This window comes from Scardinius erythrophthalmus, assembly GCF_964197995.2.
Source record: "Scardinius erythrophthalmus genome assembly, chromosome: 1".
Lineage (NCBI taxonomy): Eukaryota > Metazoa > Chordata > Actinopteri > Cypriniformes > Leuciscidae > Scardinius > Scardinius erythrophthalmus.
Genome location: NC_138221.1, coordinates 29458999 through 29479063, shown reverse-complemented (window position 1 = coordinate 29479063; position 20065 = coordinate 29458999). Strand labels below are relative to the sequence as shown.

At 36.4% G+C, this 20065-nt stretch overlaps 1 protein-coding gene across 2 annotated transcripts; it reads left to right on the top strand.

The window, feature by feature from the left end:
• The first annotated feature begins 455 nt into the window (after window positions 1-455).
• On the top strand, window positions 456-19651 carry map2k4a (mitogen-activated protein kinase kinase 4a). 2 transcript variants are annotated; one of them, XM_081388371.1, is made up of 12 exons: window positions 457-685; window positions 3702-3734; window positions 7743-7845; window positions 8807-8981; window positions 12819-12938; window positions 13034-13153; window positions 13238-13289; window positions 13412-13539; window positions 16119-16196; window positions 16295-16443; window positions 16655-16700; window positions 18879-19651. In XM_081388371.1, the coding sequence occupies exons 1-12, from the start codon at window positions 559-561 to the stop codon at window positions 18990-18992; spliced, it is 1245 nt and encodes a 414-aa protein (XP_081244497.1). In that variant the 5' UTR covers window positions 457-558; the 3' UTR covers window positions 18993-19651. The 2 variants fall into 2 exon arrangements, with proteins under 2 accessions (XP_081244498.1, XP_081244497.1); XM_081388372.1 differs by lacking the exon at window positions 3702-3734 and having other exon boundaries at window positions 456-685.
• The last annotated feature ends 414 nt before the right edge of the window (window positions 19652-20065 follow it).

Sequence of the window (20065 nt, the reverse complement as noted above, 5' to 3'; positions counted from 1 at the left end):
CATTTTCTATTCTATTCTATTCTATTCTATTCTATTCTATTCTATTCTATTCTATTCTATTCTATTCTATTCTATTCACATTAAATTCCTCATTATTGGCATGGTCATTCTCATGGTCTGGGTCAATTCTGGTAAACCTTCAAATATTCCCTCTTTCATTTGCAGCATTTGTGACATGTTGGTGAATGAAGAACATCTTTAGGTCACGCTGAATGTTGTTCAAAAATGTAAAAATATTTATGTTTTATTGTGTTTTATTTGTGTTGTTCTGTTTTGTTTTGCTCTGTTTTGTGTTATTTTATTATTATTTTCTTTATATTTTATTTGGTTTGTTATGTTTTGTTTTATATTATATTCATTCATATGAGGGTATTTGTTCTGTCACAAATTACTTTCCAACTGTGTGTGTGTGTGTGTGTGTGTGAGAGAGAGAGAGAGAGAGAGAGAGAGAGAGAGAGAGAGAGAGAGAGAGAGAGAGAGAGAGAGAGAGAGAGAGTCTGCTATCTGTCTCTCTCTCTGCATTGCAGCCCAGCGCTGGCTGCTGGAAGTCAAACCCAAATGGCGACGTCCAGCTCCAGTAGTAACCCTTCATCATCATCTTCATCCTCCTCCGCACAGCAGCACCCGAGCCAGAGCCAGCAGCACATCAGCAGCAGCAGCATGAGCACCATGAGCAGCATGCAAGGTCAGAAACACACCCGAACCGCCCGAACCAGCCGAGCCGCAGCGTTATATCATCAGATCCGATGACAGTTTACACACATCTCACACACACACACTGCGTTATCAGCGCTGCGGCTTTCACTCAGGCTCAGCCATTGATTTAGCGTCGCATTAACTAGCAATGCATGTTAGTATTATTTCAAATCAGTCGCCTTTACACTTGTAGTTTTCATTCTAATGTTAGAGTCTTGTTAGCCGCTCGGCTAACTGCTTTAGTCAAACACTGACAGGCCTTCAAAAATTTCATTTCTCAGCCTCACAAATGCATTATTTAATATGCAAACTGTTTATAAATTAATATTTTGTTTGTTCATGTCTCTGTTAGTATTATATTAATTCGTTTATTGCCGTTGTTTGCTTTGTGGCTGTCATTGGAGTTTGTTGACATGTTTAGCTGGAGGGCTAACAGGCTAACGATACCTTAATGCTAATGTGAAATTCAGGTAAATGCGCGTGGATCTTTGGGGATTAAACTGTTGTTTATTAATCAATGAAAAGATTAAGATGTTGTTTAAATCATTTGTGGATCACCACACAAATATTTACTGCTGATTTCTTAAGGAAGTGACTCTTGAATCAATGGAAAGATGCTAGTCTTGATGATTTATCAATCACATAAACCAGGGGTTTTCAATCTTTTAGATGCTAATAAGGGCCCCAAATATGATCATCAACATTTAAAAGGCATCTTTATAGTTTCTTGTGTAAATACGCAAGTTATACTATGAAAACATAATATTAAAAATGTCCAAAATATGATTTTAAAAATTTAGGTTCTACTGTTAAATTACGCCATTTCTAAGTTACACAATATTGTACTTTACTATTGTAGTAATTTCCTTATTTATTTTATTCATTTACATTTTTTTTTACTTATTTTATTGTATTTTTATTCATTTATATATTTACTCGTTTGCTTATTTATTTTAATACATTTTTATTTAATTTATTTTTATCTTATTTTTATCATTTATGTATATAGAGAAAACTTATTTTAATAAATGTTAAATTTATTGATTTGCTTATTTATTTTAAGCAATTTTTCTTAGGATTTATTTTACACTCTTTTTTTCTAATCTTTTCAACGCCCCCATTTTGAAAACCCCTGACTTTAACTACAACATAAATCTGTTTATGATTTTTATTTGGGGATTTTTATGACTCAAATTACCACATGATATATGATTATGATTTATATTTTTAGGATCGAGTCATTTAGGGCATTATCTACCATAACTTTACATTAACATTTTTTAAGGTAGAATGTGGGTTAATTTAGGACATTGACCAGCCATAATAGTGTAATTTCTTTGTGTTTAACATCAGATGTGGATATGTGTGGAAAGCAGACAGCAGCTTGAACAATAGCTAATTAGTACTAATTTTAGCTTGAAATGCGACTCTTTCAGTGGTCTTGGTTTATTTTGGTATTGGTTTGGTGTAGTGGTTAAAAGATATGAGCTGGTGACTGAAAGATTGCAGAATTGAACAAGGACACTGATGTGTTTGAATTGTGTTTATCATAAAGTCATCAACAAGATCATTACAATTATTGTAGTTTTTTTAGTCTTGATATTGAAGATTTTTCAGTTCCTTTATTACTGCCACTATAGACTTTGAGTATTAATATTTATTTGAGTTTTTATACATCATGATAGTATTTGTTTTACTGCTTTTAATTCATGCAGATCTTGTATTAGAAATGGCTGTACTACACCAATATTTTAAGGTGCTGCATTAAAAATTACAGTAAAACAGTAAAGACAATTATTTACTTCATGCAATTCTTTATATTTTTAAATTCTTATTTTGTGGTGAAATATGAAGCAGACGTGTTTTATGATGAGATGATGACTTGTTAGTGCATGTTTGCTGATTAGTTATTGTGTAGAACTACTGCATATGTAATTCTGGTTTCAGTTTCTTTACAGTTATTATCCAGTTCACTGAGTTTTACTTCTAGGATGAAGTTAAATTTTAATCTCCACGTAAAAACCCTTCAGTTTTGCGTCAATGTTTGGCCTGTTTTTGTCTGAAAAAGTTTCTCACTTTTTCCGTGCTTCTCCAACATCACACCAGTCCATTCCTGTATTTCCTGAAAGCGCTGTCGGATGTGGTTTGGTTGGGAAGGTTATTCATTGGCTTCACATGAACAGGAGGAGGAAACGCTCATGAATCATCTTCACATGATTTATGAAGTTAATCTCAGCGATAAACCTTTTGTAGATCATGTTCGTTACGTATTTGTGTTGCAAAACTTCCTTGTTTTTAGACTGTAAAAATGATTTTGAAGTTCTAAATAAAGCTGTTATTGTAGAGTTCCATTCCGTTCGGAATTTCACTTTTAATTCAGTTGCAGTGTTTCTTTTTGACATTTACTGTCGCAATTTCTGTGTGAAAATTGTAAAACCTAATCAGTGTTTTTCAGTGTATCTGTCATAACCTAACATGAATCTCTTTCCAACATAGGCTGCATTTCTTAACGCTCTGAAGTTCAGCTGGACGGATTATTTAAAATGTGTGAAATGAAATGCATAATTTCCCCTCATGATATTTCTCTCCTTTATCTCTTGCCTCCTCTTACCCACAATCCTCCATGATGCCGGACCACGGTGAGACCTTGTGAAATTGTTCTTCCCAGAACTGCCGAATATTTTATTTTCTCTTCTTCATGTTTTTTTTTAACTTTTTTTTTTACCTTTATTTTACATTCTGCTGATTTCCGGTTGCTGTTGTGTGTGAAACTCCTCTGCATGTTTCCCATGTTTACCGGTTCGCTGATGCACATCCCGGCACAAAGGTTTGCTTTAGTGCGGTTCAGATGCTCGACGTGAGCCGGTTTTCTTACATTTTGAGGTTTAATGGGAACTTTATGGCTCTGAAGATCAGGTTATGGAGACAAAATGCAGGTGTTTTTCCAGATCAAACTCTGTTTCTGTGTTGATGAGTGAAGTGTTCGTTGTTCTTCTCACCACCAGGGTTTCAGATAAACCTGTCTGGACTTCCCCAAAGTAAGCCAAGCCTCCTAAACCGTGTCTGTCCGCTGTGCTCGCGTCTGGGGAAGCCTGTCCTCTGTCCTCGACACTAATCTGTCCTCACGCGGGCTCTGCTAGACTTGTGCCGGTCTACGACTGACCGCTCTGCATGCTAGAGTTAGTCTCTCTGTCCTGAGAGAGTCCTAGATCAGCTTAGAGGGACAGTTCACCCTTGAATGAAAGGCATCATTTACTCACCCTGGTGTTGTTCTAATGCTGTACGCCCGTCTTTATTTTATGGACCACAGAATGAGAATTTAAAAAAATATATATCTTGCTTGCACTCGTCCGTATATTGACAGTGAATAGCGACTTAGCATCGAGTTTTTTTTTAAAAGACGCAAAAGTATCGCATGTGACACATGCGTGTTTGGTGTTTTTTGGTGTTTGGTGTTGAAATTGAATGTATTATTTAACACACTTCTTGACATGGCCGTTGATCTTCTGTGCACGACGCACGCATTCAGTTCGTGAGAGCGCCGCAGTTTACTCCGTCTCGCCCAGAAAAAGCACTCACGTCTGAGAAATATCAAAAAGATACAGCCCATGTTCCTTCTTCTTTGAGCTGAATATATCCGCTGTGTTCGTTGACATCTGTCATTATAACTATCATCTGACAAACAGAGTTCAGGTCTTGTGATATTTGACTCGGTGAAGAAAGTACACAGATACTTTTTGGGGATTTCTTGCCCAGCCAAAATAAAAAGTCACTGTTTGGCTTAAGAGTCTCTGACTGGATCATTATTGCAGTGATTATTATATTTCTAGCTTGTTATATGTTTGACAACAGTTCTTCTAACCCTAATTGATGGAGTGTGTCGCATGATTCGGCACCTCTGAGTCCTGATCATAAATCATTGAAAGTCTTTGGGATGTGCTGGAGAAGACTTTACAGAGTGCTGGACTCTTGCATTGACAATACAAGATCTTGACCAGAAATAAATGTTGTGATGTTATTTCCATCAAGAGGGGCATATATTTCTGGTCAAGATCTTGTATTGTCAATGCAAGAGTCCAGCTCTCTGTAAAGTCTCCTCCAGCACATCCCAAAGACTTTCAATAACTTTAAGATCAGGACTCAGAGGAGCCGATTCATGTGTGAGAATGATTTTTCAAGCTCCTCACAACCATTCTTTCACAGTTTGAGCCTGATGAATCTTGACATTGTCAATCTGGAATATGGCCATGATGTGTCTTCATACATGGCTGTTTAAGAAATTAAAAGGCACACACTCCATCAATTAGCGTTAGAAGAACTGTTGTCAAACATAACATGCTAGAAACATAATAATCACTGCAATAATGATCCAGTCATATACTCTTAAGTATTTGCCTATTTAAATCCAAAACAGCCACTTTTTGTGTGTGTGTGGACCAGACAGTGTATTTCGTGTCGCATCTTTGTTAATCTTGATTTCTCAAAGGTCAAGAATTTTGTACATTAAATAATACATTCAATTTTGTTTTGTTTTTCACCAAACCCTATCGTATTCCCCCAGAACACTTGGACTACACGGCACGTGTCACATGGGATCATTCTGTGATACTTTTGCGTCTTTTTTAAAAAGCTTGATGCTGGTCGCCATTTACTGCCATTGTATCGAAGGGCGGAGCGAGGCTTTTTTTTTATTTCTCCTTTTGTGATCCATAAAGGGCATACGGTCGGCTTTAGAACAACGCCAGGGTGGGTAAATGATGATTTAATTTTCATTTTAGGGTGAACTACCCCTTTAACATAAAAAAAATCATGTATATTCCCTAAAATTTTTATTTCATTTTCCATTCTTAGTTTTTTAGTAAATATTGTGTACAATAAGTATTTCCTCAGCATTTTTGTGCACATCTCATTTATCATCAGGCTGTGTTATGTTGATATCAGCATTATTTCTCTCTCTTTAGATGTTGTAATTAAATAACACACATTAGTCGACCTCTAGTCAGCTCTTCCGTTTGATAATAACTCAAATGTTCTTCTGTACCGGACTACATCTACATAAAGAGGAGTTCAGCGAGAAATCAGCACAAGTCTAAAGCTTCGAGCTTCCATTGACTTCTGGACAGTCGATTGGTCCTCACTTTCATTTGATTTAGTCCATCAAATTCATCAAAATCAGCCTTAACTTGATCCAGATTACTGAAATAATCACACAAGTGTGTTTCTGTATTGATCAGTTTGTGGTGTTTGATTCACACGCAGTAATGGAAGCTCTGGTGGATGTTTCTTCTGGTGTTTTAGACGGCTTTTCTACTAACCGGCGCAGTGATGATTATTGCCTTGGGGGTTGTAGCTGTCTTCCCGGTTTCTTGGGTTTGCATTTTGTTTAGTGTTCGAGCACTGCTGGTGCTGGGATGTTTTTGGCATGTGCATCTGGAACAAACACAAGCTTGTTGGGACATGGACGCTCATGCCGTGAGATTTCAGAAATGCTGTTCCTCTGGTATTCGAATCCTCACATTCTTGTGGTGGAGGGAAAATAGGCTAGTCCTTAATTTCACAGAGATGTGTTAACCCTCAAAAAAGACTCTTTAAACATGAATTCTCTATTAATCTGAAGGTATTTTTGGTGCTTAAACATTATTTGTTCTCAATCGTCACATACAATTTTTTTAGTTTGTCTAGTTTGTGTATGGAAATAGAAGCATTGAATTATAGCTTGGGAAAAAAAGTCCTTCCCAGAATTTCTTGTAATTGTGAGCTGAATTCTGCATATCTTTATCATGAGCAGAGCAGAAATTCACAAAACTACCCTGTTATTATAGCAAAAGAATATAGCAAGAAATAAAAAAGAAAAATGTTCTCTTCTCATAAATTACTTTTAATACCTTCAGAAAACTGAGTATGGCTAGTACTGACCAAAATACAAAAATATTGGAAAAGGATGTAATGATATAAAATAATTTGACTCTAATTCATTTAAAGATATGATAAGTCGGATAACCCACTTTAATGCATTATTTTTTGTAATAATTCAGCACTCTGACATACATTATTCCTTAAAAACTCAGTGTTGAATTAGGTTTAATGGTCTTTTTTTAACATTATTTTAAAGTTTCGTCTAGTGATGCACCGAAATTGTGGCAACCAAAAACACAAAGCAAAAAATTAACAAAACTGCAAATACATTTTTGAAAGTGAAAGAAAGTTTCGAAGGAAAGATTTATGTTTAATTGCCACTTCTTCATTTATGCATTTTGATGCCTTTTTGATTCTAGAGTTGCAATATGTATAATTTGTCAAAATATCAATAACTTAACTACAAAGACCTTTAGTTTATCTCCTGAAGACACAACTCCTTGAACAAAAAAAAAGTCCCAGATATAATTACCTAAACTTTATTTTCGTTTTTGGCCAATGAAAACTTTAAATTCCGTTTTCAATCTATTCACTAGTTGTCATGTTGTGTGCATTGGCTTCATTGCCTTGGGGGATATGTGTAGTGCTCATGATGGACGCTGCACCTTCTCGTTTCATATATGATGGATTCATACATGATTTAGTGTTTGGGTTTTGCATGAGGTGATGGTGGTGGTAAGTTTCTTCTGTATCTCCTGTTTTGTGTCCGGATGTGATCAGATCTGTGTAACGCTCTATTGTCTGCCGTGAGTGGACACACAGTAGATGTGGAAGATTTGCTGATGTGAAGCGCAGGGTTTGAGCATGTCGGACTGCAGTCACTGTCCTCTGCTGCCAGATTTGCTAAAGCCGTCGTCGCCCTCCGTGTGTTTCCACAATGTACATTGAACATGCTTCAAACCCTCAGCGTGTCCCGATGGCTTTAGGAAATCTGGCTCTCGGGTTCCTCTCCTGGTGCTCCGATGTGCATGTCTCTAGTCAACTGTTGTCTCTTCCCACATCTTCCATGGCTTTAGTTATAGATGTCATCATCATCATCATCATCATCCTGTGGCAGCCTGAACAAAATACACCCGCAACTTTGTCTTCAAGCCGCCTGAGTGTGTGTGTGTCTCTTCCTCCTCTGTCAGGTAAACGTAAAGCCCTGAAGTTAAACTTTGCCAGTCCTCCAGTCAAAACTACTTCCAGAATCACTCTGAACACTGCCGGACTTCCTTTCCAGAACCCACACATGTGAGTACGGATCATCTGACGGCTCTTTCACATCTGACTGATACTAAAACATTGATCAAACTCAATCACCCTCTCGCAGAGTTTAGATCCAACTCCTAGATTGCTTGAATTATCATGAAAATATAAACTAGAGGTTATGCGTGTTTATAAAACGGATAGTTCCGGTCCTTGATTCTGATTGGTAGAGCCGCATTCGAAGCCGTTGTAAATTACTCAACAGACACACACCTGTGACCGCATTACATCAGTATTACTGCGCAACTGCCGTTGTCATGCAGTCTTTGTTGCTGCATGTGTTGCTTAGCAACCTCTTTGGAACTACATTGCTTGGCGGAGGAATACATGTGTTATAGGAATAAATATATTTTTTTTGTTGCTGGTGTTTATTTTATGAATAAAATAAATATTAAAATGAATATTTTTATGGAGTAACCATTTTATAATAAGCCCCTTGAAGCCATGTTTTACAGTGGATTTAGAACAGCTAAAGGGGTTTTAGCCAACACCGCTTTTATATAAAGCGTTCACAGGCAAATTTTTTGCATTTTCCCCTGTTAAATCCAGTCACGCAGAAGCTCTTTTGCCACTCAGTCCGGGAAAGTGACGTCAGTGCATTCCCTCTATATTATTGCCCGTCTCTAATCTGCTAAAATCTCTGGTAATGTGTATGGCAAATATAATGAATCAGGAAACTAGATGACGGAAAATAAACACTTTGTATGAGTTGACATTCTCTAAATTGTAAAAAGAAACTTGTCAAATGAGAACAATCGTGATTCGTATAAGTGTTGAGCAGAATTATTGTAATGATCAGTCAATCATAGTGTTATTTCTGTTCTACACCTCCTTCATTTGAGCGTTCTGAACTTGAACTCTGTGGAGAGTTTCATGACTAGTCTTCAGTTTGGTCTTTCCAAGCTCAGCCGTGAACCTCTTTGCATCGCACGTCTGTGTTTCTCAGAGAACGGCTGCGAACACACAGTATCGAGTCGTCTGGGAAGCTGAAGATCTCTCCGGAGCAGCACTGGGACTTCACGGCGGAAGACCTGAAGGATCTCGGGGAGATCGGCCGAGGAGCGTATGGATCCGTCAACAAGATGGTGCACAAACCCAGTCAACAAATCATGGCTGTCAAAGTAAGACACACTCTTACAAATATGTCTTCTTTATTGGCTTAAATGGTTCCATGTAGAACCTTCAACATCCCTAGAATCTTTCCATTCCACAAAAGATTCTTTAGAGTATTAAAATGTTCACACTAAGAATTATTATATATATATTTTTGGTTCTTTGTGGTTCGTCTATCTATGGCATCACTCTGAAAATCATCTTTTGGAAGCATAATTTTTAAGAGTTCAGATATCATTAGATATTGACTGGTTTCATTTATACTTTAGGTTGTATTTGAAAGTTAAGCTCGTTTCACAGATTCAATTGAATAAAAATTGAACACAAAAGTTGCAAGAACTTTCTAAAAAAGGCAAGCTTGCTGGATGCAAATCTCCCCGAGTCAGTGTAGACCAGGAAGACAAGTTGTGTCAGGTTACCAGACTGGAAATGAAAGTCATGTGTGCACCTTTAAGAAAATTAGTCAAAATAAGCATAATTAGTTGGATTTGATCAATTTTGTGAGGTTCGTGGTGTTCCCTAAACAATATTGAAGAATGTAGCTGGATGCGACTAGTACCACCTGAACAGGGAATCCTTTATCTTTGTTGGTCACACAGTTATGTCCACAAAATGTTTATTACTTCTCACTCAGAGTAATGACACTATTGTCTTCTGTAGAGCTGCTTATAGCTGAACTGAACTCTTTTCATAAGTGATAAACTTAACACGGTTAATGAACTGAATTTAGTCAATATTGAACTTCAGCTGAATAATGACTTTATTGTCTGTTTAGAGCAGCTTTACTGCAGAATTAGAATTATTTTGATGAAGTTTGCATCATTGATTCTGTTACTTTCCTCTTTATTACTGTGGTGTTGTATTAAGCTCTATAGAAATAAAGGTCACTTCACTTGACTTCTAGTAGTTTTAGATGGCTGGAGAATTGGACTATCTAAATTGGAAAATTAATAATGTACAAAATACAAAGTTCTTCTGCAGGGGCGCAACTACCCAGTGTCAGAGGTGTATGCAGCAACAATTTTGGCGCCCCCCCCCCCCCAAAAAAAAAAAAAAAAAAACAACAACAAAGAAATAAATAACTGTGCCATGTGAGTGAGGAACGTGTGATAACTAACAGATGAAATAAGTAGAAAGTTGTCATTTATTAATAAAATTGAAGTATATTTCTCAGTGATGAATCCACTGCTGAGTGGACCTCTGTCCCTATAGGGGGGTTCGGGGGCATGCTCCCCCGTAAGAAAATTTTGTGCTTTTTAATGTTGAATTCATCGATCTGGTGCACTTTGAGTGTTCAAAATTAAAAGCTCCAACCCATATTCAGTGTGCAAATTAAACAAAGAAAAAATTCAATAGCCATATATTGTAAAACAAATGCACTGAAAACTAAAGGAAACTTTCAGAATTAGTTTTGTACTAATTTCTATACTTCACATTAAAGATGTGATTGGGCCAGCCCAGTGTCAGTCAAGATCGAAAAGAACCAATGGGCTGCTAATCTACGTGTGTAATAAAAAATTTAAAAAATAAAATAAAAAATAAAAATAATGCTGACTTTTTTTTTTTACCAATGCATTACAACGGCACTAACCCAGCGGCGCCAATTAAGCAAAACAAAACGAATGGGCCGCCGATGTACGAGTTAAGACAAAGAAAAAAAAAATAGCGTATTACGTTAGATGTACCCCACCGGGAATCTCCTAGCCTGCGTCACACTTTAAATCCTACCTGTTGCCTTTGACCATCCACTTATTTAGCTGCTGGCGCATCAATTGACATGCCATCTCCTTTTCCCTCTTTCTTTTTCTATTTTTAGTCCCGACAGCTTTTTTGCTTTATCCATCTTTTTCGACTCGTGCCGGCTCGCTCAGCGCTCACGGCGCCCCTGCCTGCTCCGCTCGCGACGCGATATTACCCCCCCTCTCTTTGTCAAAATTATATGATGGAATCTTATGAATATACTACTCTATCCTGTTAGTCCTCTAAAAAAGTTATATAACATTGAGGAAATGCAGAAATTATTTAGAAACGCACAACAGCAGCTACATATAGATTAAAAAAAAAAGACCATCGCTTTGGCGCCCCCCTGGTGCTGCGCGCCCCTATGCGCCGCATATAGCGCATACCCACTTTTTGCGCCACTGTTCTTCTGTTTTGTCAACCAATTGTGGAAACATCTATTTGGATGACTTTTCGACGATTGGATGACTTTTTGGACGATTAATTACATCTAGCATAAGAGATTTGTGTTTATGTAATATAGGCTATGTGAGTTTATACTGTATGTGTGTTTATTATATATATATATATATATATATATATATATGCATACATATTTGTGTATTTACACTAGGGCTTGCATAGACTAGTCGAGTAGTCGATAGATCGACTACTTCAACCACTAGTCGACGCTGTCGGAAACAATCGATTACTCGAGCGTCCATTAAACATAAATGAATTAAAAATGGCGAACGTCACCAACAGACACCACGCGTCAGATGTGTGGAAGAATTTCATCAAGGATGACAAAAATATTGTAATTTGGCCAACTCTGCAAGAGGCCGTTCACATATTGCTTCTAAAAACGTGTGGAAAGCGCGCGCGGCCGTGCCGCTGTCTCCTACAAGGCGTGATTTTTTTTCCCAAACCACTTCAGCGGAAATCCCGCCCTGCAGCCTATTTAATTGGTTCAGGTTACAGTGACGGGTAGGTTTAGGGATCAGTGTTTGGTGTAGGCAATCTGTGACGGGTAGGTTTAGGGATCAGTGATTGGTGTAGGGCAATCAGGGCGGGATTTCCGCTGAAGTGGTTTGGGAAAAAAAATCACGCTCCTAGAAGCGCTTGCGCTCCCGTGGCGTCTGTCGTTGCTATGCAACCAAACTGCGCTCTACATGATGACGACGAAGAAGTATCATTCAGCAAAGGATTCATTTATTTCTAGCCCTTGCATTAGCTTTACTACTAGATATATTTCTGGAGATGAGAAGGAAAAACCCGCCTGGACAAACTAGCGCACCAGGTCCGTTGCTTTCATTATGAGCGCGCTCGCCGCGCGCCTACATTTGAAATAACGACCTTGAGCGCGGAAAAGACGCGATATGTGAACGGCCCCTAGAAGCAGACGTCTGAAATGAAAGGCAAGAACGGCTATTTATTTGGCTTTAGACTGTTACATGAAAATTTAAAAATGAAATGTCATAATTATAATGTTTTGAGAATTTACTTATGTAATTGTTGCATTAGGCTATGAATTAATAAATGTTTATTGATAAGATCTAGCTATTTCATGTCTTTTCATATACAGTAGCATAAACGACGAGTAGTCGAGTAACTCGAGTATTGTTTTGATAAGAAATCGACTAGTAGAAATCAGTAGTCGTGCAACCCCTAATTTACACACTCATATATAAAAATAAACCTTTATGTTATATGCGATTAATTGCAATTAATCGATTTGACAGCACTAATAATTGTATATTAAAAGGTTTAGGCTGACCCTTTCTTTCCTAATAAGCATCCTCCATTGTTTCAAGTGAATCAAACTAACTTTAGCTGGACAATAACTTTATTCTAGAGCTGGTATAAAGCCAAAACACTACTTTAATTTCCTATTATCAATGTAAATGAAGATGACTTGTTTTTATTTGCTCTTGCCCTTGTTTGCATTAACATGTGCATCTCCATAGGTTTATACTGACTCTCTCTTATTTGTTAAGTGCTTGTTTTATACATTATCTGTGCGATGTAAAATCAGTCGGTTAATAATAAGCTGTGATGTGGATCAGACTCTGCTGACGGTCACGTTTAATGCTCGTGTGCGCGTGTGTGTGTGTGTGTGTGTACAGAGGATCAGGTCGACGGTAGACGAGCGCGAGCAGAAGCAGCTGCTGATGGATCTGGACGTGGTCATGAGGAGCAGCGACTGCCCCTACATCGTCCAGTTTTACGGAGCTCTCTTCAGAGAGGTTCGTCTGTTCGTCTGCTTTCCTTCTCATGTTTTCAGAGAGAGTCTTTCTAAACACATAAACACTTGTTTTGTGCTTCTTCTTTTTTTCTTTAGGGGGACTGCTGGATATGCATGGAGCTCATGTCCATCTCCTTCGACAAATTCTACAAATACGTTTATTCCTCTTTAGACGAAGTGATTCCAGAGGAGATTTTAGGGAAAATAACATTAGCTGTGAGTTGCATGTTTTATTCAGAGCTTTTAATAAGCGACGCGTTGGTTAGCGTTCATTAACGTGCTCTTCTGTGTCGGTTTCAGACTGTGAAAGCACTTAACCACTTAAAAGAAAGCTTGAAAATTATTCACAGAGGTAAGAGAGGCAGAATGATGATGCTGTGTTTTTTGTTATTTCTGACCTCCATCAGTTTAGTTTTGTTTGCATGTTGTAAGAAGACTCTCGGGTTTAGATGATGTTTCATGATCTCTCTGCAGACATAAAGCCATCAAATATCCTCCTGGACCGGAAGGGCAACATTAAGCTGTGTGATTTTGGCATCAGTGGACAGCTGGTCGACTCCATCGCCAAAACCAGAGATGCCGGATGCAGACCGTATATGGCAGTAAGAGTCATTCAGTTATATATTATTGAAATATTGAAATATTTATATTTAATACCCAACTGTTTAAAAGTTTGGGGTCTGTAAGGAGTTTTAATATTTGTGATGGAAGTCTCTTCTGCTCACCAAGGCTGCATTTTTATTTGATCAAAAATACAGTAAAAAATATTATTGCAATTATAAAATAAGATATAAGATATTGTTTTATCTATGTGAATTTATTCCTGTGATCAAAGCTGAATTTTCAGCATCATTACTCCAGTCTGCAGTGTCACATGATCCTTCAGAAATCATTCTGATATGATGATCAAAAAACATTTCTGATTATTACCAGTGTTGAAAACCAGTTGCTGCTTCATATTTTTTTTTGTGAAAAAATGTGATGCATTTTATTTTCCAGGATTATTAGATGAATAGAAAGTTCAAAAGAACAGCATTTACTTGAGATATAACATTTGGTAGCATTATAACTGTCTTTACTGTCACTTTTGGTCAATTTAATGCATCCTTGCTGAATAAAAATATTAATTTCTCAAAAAAAAAAAAAAAAAAAAAAAACACCTTAAACTTTTGAACGGTACTAGTGTATGTGTAACATGTATAGCTAATCTCTCTCTCTCTTTAGTTCTCTCTCACTTTATATATGTAGAAAAAATAGTATGCTATCAATTATTATTATTATTATTATATATAAGTTATTCTATTCTAGTTATTTATGTATAAAAAAATGCTTTTAATTACATTTCTTGGACACGGTCTTCCTTTGATGCGGTCAGAATTTGATTATAGTTTTTAAATAGCATTGCTATCACATTTTGTTACAATATTTGAAAAACACATCAACTACTAAAGTCAATTATTGACAAAAACTGTTAATTTCCTCAAGCATGTGTGTAATGTCCTGTCGAGTGTGTGTAGAATGATGTAACTGCAGGAGTATCTGTGAATGAACCTCCGCTCTGCAGTCGCTGCTGCTGCTGCTGATGATGTCATAGTCTAATCTGAGCGAGTGATCTCATCCCGACTGCATTATGACATCATCAGTCTTTAATCATGTGTTGACTGACACGCACAGCTGTCAGCATGTGACACACACACACACACACACACACACACACACATGCTGCCGTCTGTCTGGACAGAAGCACATCTGTTTTCCTGCTGTTTGACCTGTGAAGCGTCGGATGTGCTGGAGAGTCACTCTGCAATTGCGCAATTGTCTTTTCCCGGACATTTTATCAGTCGCGTGTCCATTGAGAAATGAACCTGTGATCATCGTGGCTCTTTAAAGTCATGAAACATTAATCGGCAGAAGCTGCATAAAATGCCAGAACATTTGCACTGCATTTATCCAGTGATGTCTGTGTTAAACAGAGTATTCAGCTGTGAATCATGTCGCACAGGACTGGATTTGATCAGCCAGAAGACATTTTTCAGGATTAACTGTATTATATTTTATGTGGAAAAATTTAAAGTAAATTACTACTTATATTTATTAATACAATTATTAACATGCATTAATGATTTGTGCCACAGACAGTCTGATATGATTATATATTTATCTAAATCAAGCTTTCAGGCTCTTTATCCGTACGTGTGTGTGTGTCTCCTGAATGAAGGAATCCATGACTTGAAATAAACGCCATGAAAAAGCCATTCTTTAGAATCTCGAAACCACTTTAGCAACACGTTTAACTTGTCTAATGTGACGTTTATCAGTGAAACACAATATTCAGCAATAAATCACAAAAAAAGATGTGATTTGACTATCATTTATCATTGGTCATCATCATTCAACTTAATATTATTTTCACTGCCAATGTTTAAGCAGAAAAATCTAGAAATGGAGAAAATGTATTCTTTTTATAATGATAATACTTATTATTATTATTATTATTATTATTAATAATAAAGAGAATATTATAATAATAATGATGATGATGATGATTTTTTTAGAATAACATGCATTAATTATTTTTCTTTTTTTCTTGTAATCTTTATTTTAATTTGTAAAATAATACATTTAAATACATATTTTATTTCTAATAATATTAATACTATTTTAATATTTTGTTTTGATTGTACTATATACAAATATATTAATTGTAATATTTTAATATTATAAAAGTACATTGAATGTGAATACTAATCGATTATACTTTTGATTAAATTAATATTCCCAATATATTCATATACATGGTTATTATTTTTTAGAATAACATGCACTAATATTTTCTTCATTTTTTTAATACACACAATAATACCTTTAATGTATTATGTAATGATGATAATAATAATAATGATAATATATTAATATATTTAATATCAATTGTATTGTAATAAAAATATATGAATCGTAATATTTGAATACTATATCTAGTAACCAAATGGATAAGAAATACATTGAATATGAATAATAATTGAGAATATTTTTATTATTAAATTAATATACCTTATATATAGAATAACATAATCTGATTCTGTATTAATATTCCTAATATATTAATATACTGTTGTGTGTGTGTGTGTGTGTGTGTGTGTGTGTGTGTGTGTGTGTGTGTGTGTGTGTGTGTGTGTTCCAGCCGGAGAGGATAGACCCCAGCGCCTCCAGACAGGGATATGATGTGCGCTCAGACGTCTGGAGTTTGGGAATCACACTGGTGAGAATGATGTGTGATCCGTCATGTGGTGTCAGCGCTAGTGTGATGTTGTAAGTGTGATGCAGTGCTGTTATTGTGTGTGTGTGTGTGTGTTTCAGTATGAACTGGCCACAGGACGGTTCCCCTACCCGAAGTGGAACAGTGTGTTCGATCAGCTGACGCAGGTGGTGAAGGGCGACCCGCCGCAGCTCAGCAGCTCCGAGGAGAGGCAGTTCTCCCCCAAATTCATCAACTTCGTCAACCTGTGGTGAGACACACACACACACACACCCTGTGATGTCTGAGCGTTTCCTCTTTCTGGGAGTCTGCAGACTCAGCACAAGGGATGTAATAGCTCTGATCACATGACGCACATGACGCCTCCTGCTGGTCGTTCAGAGACACTGCAGGAGCTCCAGGTCGCACTGGTGATGAATTATGGGCTTAATTAAACATTGTATTGTTTTTGTCTCTAACAGCCTTACAAAGGACGAGTCAAAGAGGCCAAAGTACAAAGAGCTTCTGGTGAGTTTCTGTTTCCTGCTAAAGTGACACGTTCAGCACTTCATGAAAGTGTTTCTGCCTTTTTAGGATAATCGGTTACACGCCAAGTTAATTAGCATGATATTTGTCCTGCAGAGTTTCTACTGTTATGGAAAACCTGGACATATCAGGGATTTTTTTGTTGTTGTTGAAGTATTTAGGACTGGAGAACTTATGGTATTTAATAAAACCTTGGTCATGGAAATGATGCTGCAAAATGTGTGATTGGCTGAAAATCGCTCTGTCTCTATAAAATAATTTTCACATTATACAAATCAAAAGCCATTGGGTATATATACTTTTAAACAGCATTTGTATAATTCTTATACAACAACAACAACAATAATATAATAATAATAATAATAATAATAATAAATATTTGTATTAATACAATATATTTTTTTTATTATTGCTGCTGTATTATTTTAGTATCTTTGCGGTACTACAAACTTTTTTTATTCTATTATTCAATATTAGTACGTTTTTTATTTCTATTATCATTTAAAAAATAATTAATTTTAGTAACTTGTGTTTTTGTCATTTTTATTAGTTATTTTAAAAAGTCTTACTGTCTAAATAATGTTTATTCATTTGTATTTGAGTTTGCTTTATTTTTGTACGTCAAGCTTAAGTTTTATATATTTTATTTTATTTCAGTTATTTTATTTCTACTAACAAAATAGTTATTTATTATTAGTAGTATTATTGTTAAATATTTAATGATTTCATATTATCTAAGAGATCAAATCATAAAAAAATAACTAAATCTGCTACGCTGATGGACTATGTAGTTTAAAAACTGATTGACAGCTCCTGAACTTTGCACGTTCCCTTATGCATATTTCACGCTTATACCGAAAAACTTGACTTTAGATACTTAAAGAATTTAAGAACTGAATTTCCCAGTATTTTGTGAGGAGTTTTACATTTTTTTTCCCCTGAAGACTTTGGGAATTCTGCTTCTTAAATAAATATGACAGTTGTTGAGGTAATAAAATAAAATAATAAGTGTCAGTTTAAGTCTTCATTTTTTTTTTTTTTTTTATTCTTTTAGCTGTTTTATATTTTTCTAAAGTATGTGTCTTATTTTAAGCTATCTAAAAGGAATAGTTCACCCAAAAATGAAAATTATCCCATCATTGGCGTGCATGACTTAATTTTTGTTCAGCTTTTTGAACAGGGATGCGTTTTGTAAGAAAATCACATAACTTTATAAAATCATAACTTTATAAACTATTATATGAGTTAATAAAGTTGTAAATATGGGTGTTTTTCTTACCCAAACGCATGGCTTCGCTTCAGAAGGCCTTTATTAACCCCTGGAGCCATATAGATTACTTTTATGATGGATGGATGCACTTTTTGTGCTTCAAAATCTCAGTTACCATTCACTCCCATTATAAAGCTTGAAAGAGCCAGGATGTTTTTAATCCTGAAAGAAGAAAGTCATATACACCTAGGATGAGGCTTGAGGGTGAGTAAATCACGGGCTAATTCTCATTTTTGGGTGAACTAGTATTCCTTTGAGCCACATCTTGCGACCCGTTAACGCTTAAACTGTGATAAAGGCGTTTGAGAGGTTCATTGTGAGGGTTTAAGGCCCTTTCACACTGGACGCGATTTTTACGCACGAATAATTCGCGCGATGGTTTTATTTTTTGATCAGCTGTTTGTGTAATGAGTGCTTTCACACCGAACGCGAATGTGCTGCGGCGAAAAAATGACTTTTTTTTTTTCGTTTCGATGTCGATTTTTTTTTCCTTTTGCGGCGACAGAAAAGGCTTCAGCCAATCATATACTACAAGGACAATGATTGTGTGGCGTAGCATTGCCAACCAACTCGGTTATCACGACTGTGAGTAATATGTTGTGTGATAGTTTTAGTTGTTGTATAGTCCTGTGCTGTGTAGGCTAGCAGGCTAAACTACATTTGGGATAGAAAGCTAATCGTCAAAGATAGAGATAGAGACCGTGTTTACGCGGCTCATGTGATGGGTTTTGACGCGAACTATTCGCACACAAACTATTCGCTTTTTGCGTTACGCATCCGGTGTGAAAGGGCCTTTACGAGGAACTCTGAAGTGAAATAAAGCAGAAGTGTTGTTCAGTTAAAGAAATGAAAGTAAACCAAACTTCTCTCTCTCTCTCTCTGTCTGTCAGAAACATCCCTTCATTCAGATCTACGAGGAGCGTACGGTGGACGTGGGCAGTTACGTCTGCATGATCCTGGATATGATGCCCGCGTCTCCCAGCTCCCCGATGTACGTGGACTGACACACACACACACACATGCGTCTGAACACGGTGTAAAGTTTTGCTTCATCACAGAACTGCAGTATTAAAACGGGAAAACGTACACAAGAGCACCGCAGACCGGTGTTTAATTCAAGCTCGACTGTAATATACCTCCTACCCATGACTCCCTCTCTCTCTCACTCTCTCTCTGTCTCGTCACACACACACACACATCTGTAAAGCGTATAAACACACACACAGGCCTCTGATGGGACACACGCGACGGTCTGGCCCCAATCTCTCTCTCTCTCTCTCTCTCTCGCTCTCTCTCTCTCTCTCTCTCTCTCTCTCTCTCTCTCTCTCTCTATCTATCTATCTATCTCTATCTCTCTCTCTCTCTCGTGGATGCAGAATAGTGATTTTAAACCGATATAAAATAATGAATAATAAATAAGCCTGGAATTGTATTTATACTTCTGAAATGAGTTGTGGAATATATGATTGGGAAGCCGTCGCCGTACTGGAATCTGCTCGTGTCCGGTCCCCTCCTCTTCATGTATGTGATATTAAACACGTGTTTTGTATGTAAAGGTGAATGACGCAGAGGTGGCCGGGCTTTCTGTAACGAGGACATCCATCCTCACTGTACAACGAATATGTGCTGATATTATAAATAAAACTGAGGAATATGGAAACGACTCCATGTTGATACTTTTTTATTAAAATCTACATCATCTTGTAAGAAATGAATCCAGTGATTTGACATTATGAGTTTTTTCTGCTTGTTTTGATTTCTTTTTACTCCATTGAAGCCGATATATTTAATTTTAATATGACTTAATTCACTTAATTCATGATATCAATAATTAATAAAGAAATATCATTGTGTTTACATTTTAATTTCAAAATTAAATGCATTTAATGCAAAATTAATTTACTGTATTTCTGATTCAAGAAATGCAGCCAAGAGATGCAAAAATTACTTATTACAATTTTTTGACTGGTAGTGTAAACATTTAGACATACATATTTATAATCTATTTTCCAGCCTATAAAATACAAAGCCCAATTATTACATTATACAGGACAAGGAGTTTTAATGGGGCATTTTA